Source organism: Etheostoma spectabile, chromosome 16 (genome assembly GCF_008692095.1).
Source record: "Etheostoma spectabile isolate EspeVRDwgs_2016 chromosome 16, UIUC_Espe_1.0, whole genome shotgun sequence".
Lineage (NCBI taxonomy): Eukaryota > Metazoa > Chordata > Actinopteri > Perciformes > Percidae > Etheostoma > Etheostoma spectabile.
Genome location: NC_045748.1, coordinates 12,121,337 through 12,134,328, shown reverse-complemented (window position 1 = coordinate 12,134,328; position 12,992 = coordinate 12,121,337). Strand labels below are relative to the sequence as shown.

General features: G+C 38.9%; 1 protein-coding gene and 1 long non-coding RNA gene across 2 annotated transcripts in view; both read left to right on the top strand.

The window, feature by feature from the left end:
* The first annotated feature begins 39 nt into the window (after window positions 1–39).
* The window catches only part of LOC116704220 (netrin receptor UNC5D), a 202,641-nt gene continuing 189,688 nt past the window's right edge, over window positions 40–12,992 (top strand). Inside the window, exon 1 of the mRNA XM_032539517.1 lies at window positions 40–393. Coding sequence (XP_032395408.1) covers window positions 282–393 — 112 coding nt within the window. The 5' untranslated portion in view covers window positions 40–281. The remainder of the gene's footprint in view (window positions 394–12,992) is intronic.
* LOC116704235 (uncharacterized) overlaps window positions 9,167–12,992 on the top strand; it is a 9,590-nt gene continuing 5,764 nt past the window's right edge. Inside the window, exon 1 of the long non-coding RNA XR_004335625.1 lies at window positions 9,167–9,244. This is a non-coding gene — a long non-coding RNA (uncharacterized LOC116704235). The remainder of the gene's footprint in view (window positions 9,245–12,992) is intronic.

Sequence of the window (12,992 nt, the reverse complement as noted above, 5' to 3'; positions counted from 1 at the left end):
CTCTCTCTCTCTCTCTCTCTCTCCGAAAAAAACCCAAGCTGTTGGCTCGCGCGCGCTCTGTCCCCACTCTCGCGCAGCAGAGTGCGGACTGTCGAAAGCTCCGCAACACTTTCCATCGCTTCTCTCCGCACTGCGATTCCGTGAGGTGGACGGCTCTCCCGGCGGACACTAACTACCCAAACACCTGGACAGAGCGTCCGTCGGGGGCACGGTAACGTGTTTAGAGGTGCCTCGAGCAGACGACAAATGCTGGAGACCCGAGTCCAGTGGCCCCAGACCCGATGGGGAGGGAGACACGCAGAGCAGTGATGGGACAGTTTTCGGGAGGATGCTACCTGAGTTTTGGCATCCTCGTGCTTCTCGGTTCGCAAGTGCCCGCCACGTTAGCAAGAGGTAAGCACAGCACAAACACACTCTTTGAGCTAAATGTTTTATCTCATTGGGGGGGTCTCAGTCTTCGAGAAAAAACTCGACGTGCCTCGACAGACTGCTTTTGTTTTCAGTGTGGTTGGCTTTTGAAAAGTGATAATACAAGAAGCCGGTGTTGACAGTTTGCGTGCTTGAGTGTGACAGTATCAAAAAAAGCATGTAGCTTAATTATGACAAGTTGACACGCGCTGGCTGGTGTCTGAGTGGGCTAATGTGGTTCCTTTTGAGAAGATGGGTGTTTTTTAAAGTTTAAAACGGTGTCGAGATCCGTTTGGCCAGCAGTTTTTTTTGTTCACAGAACAGAAGATATTCGCTCTGCTCTGCTGCCCTTTGCCACGTTGCAACTGTAATGGAAAGGGAGATCCATATCTTAACCCAACCACAGCCCCCCCCCCCCCCCCCCCCCCATTTTGTAACAAGTTTGATATTTATAAGCTGCTAAAGCCATGTTGACAACAGCTAGAGGGTGTCCTTAAACCCACGAAGAAGACAACTGCTTTAGGTCTGTGCTGACTTCTGAAACTTGTAGTTGATATGAGTTGCTTTTTGTTTGTTAATTTTAAATGTCATAGTAATAAAAAGCTTGGTGATGCAGTGGGTAAACAAGTTGGTCGAAAGATAACTGTGCTATAAATACTCTGTCTTTCCATAGTGTTAATACACACATTAGTGGTGTATTTATCTGATAACAGTTTGTGATGTAAGAATGTGGATTGTCTAAAAATGTTTCCGTTTGGTCAGTGAATAGATTATTATGAAATCTTTTCCTTTTCTTCTGCTGTCCTGACCTATTGACATCCATTTAGCTCACATGGCAGTGAAACAAAGATGCATTTGCAAGTCAATTAGTTAACTCGCCCTTAAGGTTTTCATATTTTACATCCTAAGTTCTGAAATTGGCTTCAACTTTGAAATTTGCATAGCATAAATATTAGATTATGCATACTCGGGGCAACTTTGCATGTAGAGATCAAGAGTTTTTTTTTGGTAGTTTTTAATTTTTTTAAATGTTATTCTGAAAGGCGTTTAAATATAACCTTTTTTCAAAACCTTTCACTGCACATTGTATTAACTTGACCAGCATTTCCACAGTGGCTACATTTTCATGTAAAGCATTGCACGATATTTAAAAATGAGTGACCTATTCTTGTCAAAAAAAAGAAAAGAAAAGTGAAATGTGCCTCTGTGTGCAAAGTGCAGTTTTCATAAGCTGCATAGGTATTTGTTGTTATACATTGGCCTGGTTTAGAGCAGCGTCTGCGATGGCTCTCTGCCAGGATGTGAAATAAATATTTATGTTGTGCAATAATATGGATGTTGTCAGTCAAACACTTTATGTAGAAATCAAATGAGATGAAATAGAAAAGGCAGACTCTACCAAAAAAAAAAAAAAACCTGATGGAGTAACGTAAAACATACAGGCAAAGCTAAGTTATGGAGCATGGTTGAAACAAGAATTAAGTTCTCTAGCCACCTACACGTATAAACTCCCCTACAGTAGAACATTTATTTCTCATTTGGAAGCCAGGTTATAATTTAGTAATCCAAATGTATTCTCCATGTCTTGCAAGGGCAGGACATTATTACTCACCTGCAAGCATACGATTTAAAGCTAGGCACACTGAGAGAACACAACGTGACGAGAACAAACTTAGCCCAGAGGAGAAACCTGGAATCGGTGCCTACAGGTGGATTCATGGAGGAGACGGGGCTGATGAAATGTTGAACAGCATAACAGTCGTTTGCATTGTGATCAGTGAAGCAGAAGTGTTTGCAGTGACAGGGTGAGCAAGAGCACTACAGCTTAGTTATGTATATTTGTATGTAGTGTGTGACACATGTGAGCGTAGCTACACAACAACAAGAATCATCTGTATGAGGGATTGTGGCTTCGTAGGCGTTTCTCCATGAGTGCCGCTTGTGACTGAATTCATTCCTTTTTGGATGATTCATGTTGAAAAAAAAAAAGAGCTTTTCATGATTTCAAAAAAATGCTCAATTTTCTCAATTCCATTGAGGCCAACCTCAGAACAATTTGACATGTCGTACATGGAATTTAGTTCCATGGAAAGACAGAGAACTTGCATAACAATGTCACAAAAGCATAAAGAATGGTCCTTATGTTAGGTAGATAATGGTTGCAACTGGGCATCATATCGTCAAAATGATATGAAAATGTCTTTAGTTCTATATTTTCCAATTCTGTTTCTATTAGGGTTGGGCGGTAATACGGTATACCGCAGGGTCTTAAAAATAGCAACAGTATCAGTTTCAACACGTCATTAAAAAAAAAATGCCATGCACTTATATAGGAGACAAGGAATTTATAATTTATTTAATGCCTAAAAATGCTTGTGTGGTTGTCACCACGTGACAGTGTGGAGGGGGGGGGGGGGGGGGGGGGGGGGGGGGGGGGGGGAGAGAGAGAAGATGGCAAGTCGCGCACTGACTGACCTGGTCTCGAAGAAGAACACAACTTCACTTCTGCAGTTTGGCAGCATTTCAGGTTCCGACCTAATGAGAAGGGAGAGGTGTTTCAGTATCAGTGTTTGGTGTTCAGTTTCAGAATGGTGGAGGCACAAGGCAACCGTTTGGTGACGCCGTCTGAGCCTTACGTCATCATTTTTAAGTAGTCACGGTAATACCGTACACGCGGTGAAATAGGGAGGAGGTGTGACGGTATCAAAATTAGTTTCTATTGCAATGTTGAAAAACCAACAGCCGAACTGCAATATGGCATTATTCACATAATTTGGACTGTTTATGTATTGAATTACTGAATTACTATTAAACAATTTATATTGTGCATATAATATTGTGTCAATATATACTGTGTGTGTATATATATATATATATATATATATATATATATATATATATATATATATATAAAAATTGCAATATGAAATGACCAAAGCTGCAATAAACAATTATTTTCACCATCAATTAATTTATAGATAATTTTCACAATTAATAGTTTGGTCAATGAAATATTCCAATTTACTAAAACCCAAATGTAATAACATTTAATTGCTTGTTTTGTCCAACAAAGACTTTTAAAACCTAAAAATATTCTGTTAATACAATTGCATAACACAAAGCAGCAAATCCTCTCAAAACCAGGGAATGTTTGGCATAAACAAGGACAAACCATTAGTGGGTTAAGTTAGGGCTTAGTGTCACAGACAAGTTAGGAAAGTTGTAAAGCTTTGAAAGTATGGACATATTGCTGGTTTAAGTCTTATCAAGGGATTTGTCAACAATAACAAAAACATTGATGCCATCCTTATCCTTTTTTAAAATGTGACACTTGAATGGTATAAACTAATTGGATTGACTGCTTGATTTGAAACATGAGTTAGGTCCTAATGGACTATAAAAGGTTATTGGGGTGAAATCAATCAATGTACCCCTGTGCAGTGACACCAACATGACAACACTTCTAAACCATGTAAGTGGTCAGCCTGGAGCAAGCCCGCACTCTCTCTCTCCACACGCAGAGCAGATGACAGACGCCTGATTGACCTTGGACCATGGTTCACTAGGTTAGGTTGGATAACCGCCACTCTAACCTTCCTACGACCAGAATGTCGTGCACAGTTCTGGGGGAAAACATTAAAGTCTCGACAACACATCAGCACTGTCAGATGCTTGCACAATACACAATTTAATTTACATTTAGGAACATAAATATGCTTTTAATTTAATCAAATTTGACAAGCCTGTAGTGCCCGTAGAGGCTTGGATCTGCAGCCATTGTGCCTCCTGCTGCTAAAAGTGCATTCTGACTTCAGCATGGCACAAGTGCAAAAATCTCCAGATAAAAACAGAGTGAGAGAGGAGTAAAGGGCAATCGAGTCATCTCTGCCATGTTTTATTTATCCCAAAAAATGACTGCCAGACTCTTTCTCAAGCTCCAGCTTTGATTTAACTGACATTTCACATGAGATGAATTTATGAGCACAGATGGGATGGTATCCACAGTTGTTTCTATGCTGTAGGAGGTCGCATGGTGGTCATATTGCCCTGTTTCACTATTGCATTATTCAAAGGGAACCCATTTCTCAATCTATCTCACCAACCCCCTCTCCCCTCATTTTGTTCTTCACATTTAGAGGGATCTAATCTCACCAGCAGCCAAACAATGGTAGGGAATATTGTTATGAGTTGTTTGATTACTACTGTAGCTCTGTCCAATGAGATATTGAGACTTTGGAATCTGGTCAATAGATAAGCTTTTGTTCATGGTATTCCCATGAGAGATAGGATTGATTGGAACAGAATCCTTTTGGGTGCTCCAATAAAACACAATGCTTTCAATATAAATTTGTTGTCGATGTAACGTCATATTTCTACGTTATTCCATTGTGGTTATTTATTGATTACTAGAGGTCCTTCTCTTCTTTGTTGTGTCCTAGAATTCTTACTACATTAGATGCAGCTATTTCTGGTACTATATTGTTTAGAGTCAGTACCTCTGCCCCAATTCAGATCCCAGTCTTTTAATATTTGGTAATGTAACAACAAAACATATTTAAAGTTGATTAAATATCTACCTGGTACATTAAAGTACAGGTGTAGACTACTAAATTTCATTCACCTTATATTTTTTTACTTATTAGTTTTTTTTTTTACAAGCTATCTGATCCAAATACTGAAGTACTGGATTCTAAATTATAATATGGATTATCCATATTATAATTGAGATACATTTTTATCTTAGCGAATCCCTGTATTTTAAAAGATTGTTGTCATAACTCAGTCACTTACACCAGTGTGCACAAAATTAAATTTCCACAAAAACTAGGGCTGCACGATATGAGGAAAATGTGATATGCGATTACGTTGTTGAATGTAAGTGTCCTCAGTTCTGCATTTCTGCTGCTTTCAGTATTCTGCTAAAATACAACAAATTGCTTCTTGAACTTGAAGCAAAAGGAAATACATTTCCAGCATTCTTTCATAGAACAAATTGAACATTGAATTGAATATAAAAGGCACCACTAAAAAAGAATTGCAGTTACATTTCAATGTACAGTTTTCTAGTGATAGTTTCTTTCAACTCCCCACAGTTATCGCAGTGACGCTAGAAAAACTATATATTAGCGATTTACAGTATATTAGCCCTAAAGGCACATTCTAATTTTTACTGGTGTATGCAGTAAAGTGCTTACACTGTAGAGCATCTTTCAGCTTTGCAACAGCAGGCCGTGGTGGACAGTGGAGTACAGCGATGGAAGGATTGGCATTTGATCGGGTTCATTTAAGCCGGCAGCGATCGATCAGCCTAAAAAATACCCAGATCGACCTTGATACCAATTCTTAGAATAAGCTCAAGGCATCTCTAGCATATATCCATAGTTACATACTACATAGAGATTACACTTTAATTGTTCAGCATCATTTATACAAGCGTGTATAAGTTGCAAGCGTGCCAAATGTTCGCATGCATGCATGCACTGTAATGTTGTTCTGTGGTATCTGATTGCTAAAATGCTGCGAGAATGACAGGGTGTCAAATGTTGCCATCTGCAGATTTGCCTCTCAGCCTTGTCTCCGCAGCCTTGAAGCTTTCTGTTCGATAAGAGCTAGCATTGCTGTCATGCGTTTTCTAATAACGCTGAAAGGGAAGCCTTGGAGATAACTGCCAATCCCCAATGCGCCATTCAATGCCTCACTGGCTAACTCAAGGGCATTGCCACAAAGGCAAGATTCACACCATACACCGTTCACTTCAATGCCCTGCTTCCCCCCCACACACCTTTCTCTTCCAATCTTCCAGTTTGTACCACACTTTTGTTTCCTCAAAAGCGCTTTTATTTCATGACCACTCTGTCCCCTCATCCTTTCTTGTTGCCCACTTCTCCCTTGCAATTCCTCGCCATGTAATTTAGTTTCGGTGGATTGTTGCTCTGACAAATGTTTTGATTCTGGTATCATTTCTCACCTCACCACCTGACTAAAGGGGAAAGGAGAGCTGAGCTTGGAGAACGAGGGAGCAGGGTATGGTAGAAGGGAAAGAGAGAGAGGGAGAGAGAGATATTAGGGTTACAGTGCAGAATACTTAAGTATCTCATACTGCTACAGCAGTTTGTCAGTAACAGCGAGCACCTGTCACTGCTCTCCCTGATGAATTAATTTCAAGAGTAATCAAAAGCAAATGCATATTTAATGACTTTCGGATTAAAGTACGGGTTCAGTGTTTGTGTGTTTGGTGTGTGCGCGCTACAGTGTTTTGACACGCAGAAGCGAACATGTTCATCCACCAGTTTTGGTGGCGAGTGAGAGAATGTGATGAAAGTAAATCAATAATAACACATTTAGACATCAGCATCAATGTTGTTGTTGTTTATATCTCGTCACTAGCGAGACTTCATAGGCCATAGTACAATAGTGGTGTGAAACTTACACACATCAAACATGAAAAAATGTAAGAAATCCATGCTGTAGAGGCGGACATGTGATTGATGTCCTTGTTAGTGTGCTTCAGAACTAAATAAAGCCCTTTGATCGTGTACTTCATGAAATGCGTACAGTCATGGTTGTATGTGCTGTAGTCATCAACCATGTTAGAACTGACATCGTCTCATCTCTAATGGTTTGAGGTCAGTGAGGTGTGGTGGTAAATGTTTGAGGACATTGTTTTCATTTGAGATGAATCGTGATTCCATTTCAGTGTAGAGCTGGGCAATATGTCAATGTTGACATTGCCTCGATATTGTAGGGTTGACTATTTGTGCTTTTACAAATTAGGATTAGCGTCAACATTGCAACGTCCTGCGATGTGACTATCGTGCATGCGCACATCGCGATGTCGATGCTAAAACACATTATCGTTCAGCCCTAATATCGATATTTTGATTTTCAGTGTTTTTCCCACGCTTGTGGAAGACTCTATTGCATATATTTGGCGTGAAGGTACAGGGTTTCTTTCTTACGAAATGTTTTTTCAATAAAAACGCACAAATACAATTTGTCATTATTTTGGACCATAATTATTAGAAAGCCAAAAAATAAATAACACTCAAAAAGCTTAAAGACAAAACTTGCTAAAGAGGTACACTGGGGACCAACTACAATCATTAGATATGAGAAAAGTTATTCGTTTAGTTTTTATGCTCACTATTGATTTTACTTGATTTTATTCATTCGGCTAAGGTGGTATCCAGAACTGCTTGGGTGCTGTGCCTTATATTGGACATGAAAAAAAACAACAGCCATTTTATGTTCTGGCTTTAGTTTTGGCTTTGTGCTGTTTATGTGTTATGAACACAGTATTGTACCGATGGTTAATGGTTGGGTAGGTTGTACTATCTAGACCTCATTTTGTAAATCCAAGAGAGGTTTGCTCTACCTCTCCGTTTTTTTTATTATAAAAAAAATCTGATGACATCCCAAGCTGCAGAAAAGCACCATGCCTGGCTGTATTTCATGCCCCCCTGTCTTTCTCAATGGCTATTTGGTGCTTTTGTGAGTGTCAGAGATGCAGGATGCAGTTTAAGAGTCCCTCTTGGTGTATGAAGTCTACATAATAACACTCTGTAGTGATGTGTGGCTGTGTGATGTAAAACCAACAAAGCTCTGTCATTCATAAAACAGAAAGTGGAATCCCATTGGTCTTTGAAGATGGCTCCTATGTTTTTTTCAGAAGAAATGCTCAGTCCTGCCGACACGGGGAATATTTAGAAGCACTGTCTTTGTGTGGTGCTTACCTAAAAATACACTAAACTCAGAGTTGAACTTTAAACCACAGGGAACAGACTATTCTAAAGACTTGCTTTTCCTTTAATCCAGATTTCATTCAGAGTCTATAAAATAAAACTAGCATTGAATGACAAAACTAACTGAAATCAATTAGTCATCATTTTTCCTTAACTACCAAAATGTTCATAATACAATTTAATAAATAAATATAGAGTTTAATGAAGCTGAAATAATCCTGTGAGCAACCCTGAACCCTATTAAATGCATGTTAGTCAATTACTTCATAATTAAATAACATTTTAATTCTTTGTGTCGGAACATATTTAAAATAAATTCAGTATATGGACACGGCCACGGCCACCATCGTGTACAGAATGCATGATTTCCCCATGCAGTAGACGTTGAATCTGCAGTTTATCCTTGGAGAGAGCTTTGGTAAGAATATTTTAGAGCAACATGGGAAAAGGGGCACACCTTGAGCGGTTTAAAGCCCCACTGTGACTCCCTTCATCTTTTCTCTCTAACTCTTTACCTCTGCTGTCTTCTCCTTTTTATTTGGCAGTGAAAGGCAGGATTTATTTGAAAAAAGGGCAGTGTCTTCATAATCACGAGTTCAAAGTTCACTAAACGGTCTGTGCAGCTCATCTCCCAGCTTGACCGCTGTATTGTCCCCATGGCAGGCCTCCCTTCGCCCTGTCAGACCTTCACAGCCTCGATCAGCCAACACTGGTTGTCCTTCCCTTGGCCATCACTGTGCCACCACTAGGCCTGCACTATATATATGTATATATATATATATATATATATATTTTATCGCAATATCAACTGGCACAAAATACATTTTGCAAAAGATTGCGACATATCACGATACACACTGCAAGATTTTTTTATGTTAGTTGAAAGAAAATATCAGTAGAAGACTGTCATTCTTTTTATCATGTCATTTTCAATTCACTGTTCAATTTGTTTAATAAAAGAATGTTAGAAATAAAAAAATACATAAAAGAATCACAAAAAATGTGATCACAAAAAAAAGTTAGAAATGATTGTCTTAAATTCAACAAGCAATTAGTTGTATATTAAAAGAATACTGAACGCAACAGAAAGGCAGGTCATGCAGCTCTTTCCCTCCTGGCCTGCCTTAGTGGTACAGTCAGTCAGAACTGTAGTTTCTCCTCTCTTTCTAATACTCCAGCCCTTCCTCAACCCTGGCCAGCGTTCATAACAAACGTGTTTGTATTGTCCTGTTTAGTCTGCCATCCTTGAACAAAAGTAATATTCTTACTTCTTGAAGCATGTTCTGCTTTTATCGTTGTCATAGTAGGCAATTTTAAAGTGAATCATCACTTCTTTTCATTTCCACGTATCCTAAATGCTTCTGGAGAGAAACTACATTGCTTTTGTCCACATTTTTCTTGGTTTCTTGGCTGCATAACCTCCTGCAGTCTTTACCTGCTGTTTGGTCACATTTGCTTAATATGAATTTGAATGAAAAACCAAAAAATCTATTTGTGCAACTGATTTACATTTAAATGAGGGAATAAATTAAGCATTTTAAAAGAAAATGTGGAAAAAAATAAGGATATAACAAATATCCCACTTGTATTTACATTCCTACTGAGCTGTGTTGAATTCCTTTCCTTCGGTGTATTGCCACTGGTTAATGGCTTGAGCAGTGGAATTTAAATGTTCATCCATACATAAGGTAGTGTGTTTTCTTCTGCTCTCCGAGCACCGCTGCAAGGTTATGCATGTGTAACTTTGATGAGGTTCCCCTTCAGCCAAGGACTCCCCTTTGTCATTAAGATAGATAACATCTATTCTGTGCATCATTGAGGCTACATTCATTTAAAGACTACTTTTGTTTCACCTCACAGACAGCCCAATCAATAAATAGCCTTGCCTATTTCTGCTTCATTTCATCTTAGCTGGTTTGGACCAACCCAACCTCAGGGCTGAGGATAGATGCTGCTACAGCATCTACTTTATAACGGCAGAGCGCCTAAATACGTTTAGAACAATTTGGAGAGATTTCTTTTTAATTAAGATTATTTTTACTCGTATTGCAATTGCAATGTGATTGACGATATTAAAAGAAATGTGTCATTTTTGCAGGTTTTTTATTTTCATAAACGTATTTAAATGATCATGGTGTGATTTCTTTGCGAGGAGCTGTACCAAACAAAGTCTGTAGAAAACAATTTGTAGACTGGGACATCTTTGCAGCGGCAAAATACTTAATTCAGAATGGGATTTTTACTCATATTATGCATTTAACAAATGTTGCCCCTCCTGCGATTAAGATATTGCGCTCTAGATTTAATCTTTCAGCCCTACATGTGCAATTAAGTTTGAGTTAGGAATTAAATAATTAATGCTGGTGTTATGCTTTCTTTTCATTACAAAAATGCTCTCAAGACCCCCAAACCAATCCTTAAAAACTATCTATGTAGCCAGAGGATAAATGGCTCATCTTCTGCTTCCAATCTTTAAAACTCCACTGTCACCCAAGCACTATTAAAAACACATTAACACCGCCATACTGTCGCACTAGGTGATATGTTCCTATATTGCAATCAACACGGGCGTGTAGTTTCTTCTTAAAGAACTCCACAACATGCTCGGTGTTGGGCAGATGTCATACTGGTTTTATATTTAAATGTTAGTGCTTTTTGTTAGACAAGCTGAGGGAATAAATTTATTTCCTGTACCAGTTGATCTGACACGAGGACAGACAAGATGCCGTATATGTAGTACATCTTAATGACAATTTTAGAGTTTGGTTTAAGAAAGGGTAGGTTTCAAAAAGCTAAAAAGGTGAACATTTTTAAGAGTCAAGTCCCCATTGAACCTTATAATGCTCCAATAAAGTGCTTGTGTTTTCAATTAACCTTTTTATATTGTGTGCTGTAGTTTGCCATGAATCATTTTTGTAAAAGTCCCACTTTGTTGTAAAACGTCACGGTAGAAATAGATTGGAACCGTTTTAGAGTGTAAGATATATACAGTATTTCTGCTTGGATAACTCATCAACTATCATCCTGTCGCGATCTCCAACCAGAGCGTACACATGTACTGACACGATCCATATTCAATGCACTGAATTGTAGAAGCATCTGAAATTGAAATGTCAGGTTGAAATTACCATGCCTTGAATTAGAATGTGGAAATGGAAAAGACAAGCTATTGTGCCCCAGCATCTCGTGTTGACATTTTTGTGCGCATTGTGTTTACTGACTGTGTCCAATACCTTGATACCAGATTTGGTTAGAGTGAAAAGCCCTCTGCATTTTCTGCAGAAAACGGTCAAGCTTTTCTTCTGTCGGGTATCATAATTGGACTGCAGCACCGGTCTCATTCTCCTACTTTTAATCAGTTATCCTGAGATCTGTTGAAGTATCCTTCTCCTTTTCCTATGTATGTGTGTGTTGTATAGCTTTAATCCAAAACAAGCTCTGATAAAATGAGAGGATAAAACCCAATTACCCAGTAGGCAGTGCTGAGTCATTTCCCATTTGTTCCAGCCATTTTCTCCTCTGTCTTCCCCTCTTTATCTCGACTTCTATGGTTTACTCAAAGACCACCCCAGCTGATTGTAATCTGTAGGTGAAAAGAAATGAGATGGGAAAAAAATGTGAAGAAGAAACTGAAGTGATAGAGTGAGCTAATCGATGCCAAGCGGCTTGCACATAGGGATTTTCGTTTCTCTTCTGTACAATCTTCCAGTGTGATTGTGAAGTTTGTGTGTGCAAGGCTTCTGAGGGGACCAATTAAGGAACGGCAGGGCAGGAGCTTGAACTGCTCGCTCTCCTAATAGCCTACAGGCTGCACTGGTCCTGATCCATAGTCAGTCGATAACACAGCCCCCCCTGGTCTCAGCCAATGAATGCCCACAATCAAATAAATATAAAAAGTCAGAATGAAAAAAATACTCTTGCATGTTAAAATATGGCTTTGTTTTACTGTCACATTACAGTAAAATAGATGACAGTAAACTGATGGCAGAACAAATGTTTTTTTATACATATATGCCAAGACAGCTAAGCGTAAGACAAACCACAGCAGGCTCCTGACCTTTGCAAAAGATTAGAGAGTTTGCTTTTTTAGGTTTAAGTTCCCTGTCTGTGAGTGGATGGGTATGTGTATTCATTTTTCTTTGTTGCTCCCTCTCTGCTGACCTACAAGGTGTATGATAACCTACAGGAACAACGGGTTTGTTTTTCAGGGCTAATGGAGAACACTCCAAAGACAGAACATAAACCAATGATGCCATGACCCATCTCAAAGGGATTCTGTTCACTCCTAGCATTTCCCCTAGCTGGGGTAGAGTCTATAATGTAATGTGAAGGGCTTAAATGCAATCAATAGCCATAGATATCATTCACAAATCTTTTCAAACACACCAGGCTTTGAATTACTAGACTACGAATGTTGCTTTTCTTGCTTGTGCTGTACTAAAGTATATGTGCAGAATTGAGCTACATTCTGTTGGATGACTGTTGGATGACTGCTAATGATTATTCTTAATAGTTTAATTTCTGTACTTTCTTCTCAGTACATCTGCTGCTGATGTACAATGTCAGAACTTAACCCTTGTGTTGTCTGCGGGTCAGATTGGATTTTCAAAGTTTTTTTAATCAGAAATAAGGGTTTCTTTCAACCAAATTACCAAAAATAACATGTGTTGACGTTGTTCACAAGTAAAATTAATGGTCACTACTTTCATTGAATATTGTGTTTTATCCATTTTTATAGCATTGTGGTTTTCCTGGGTCAGTTTTTCCCCAGTGGTGCAATGGGGGACTATTGGGCACACACACACACACACACACACACACACACACACACACACACACACA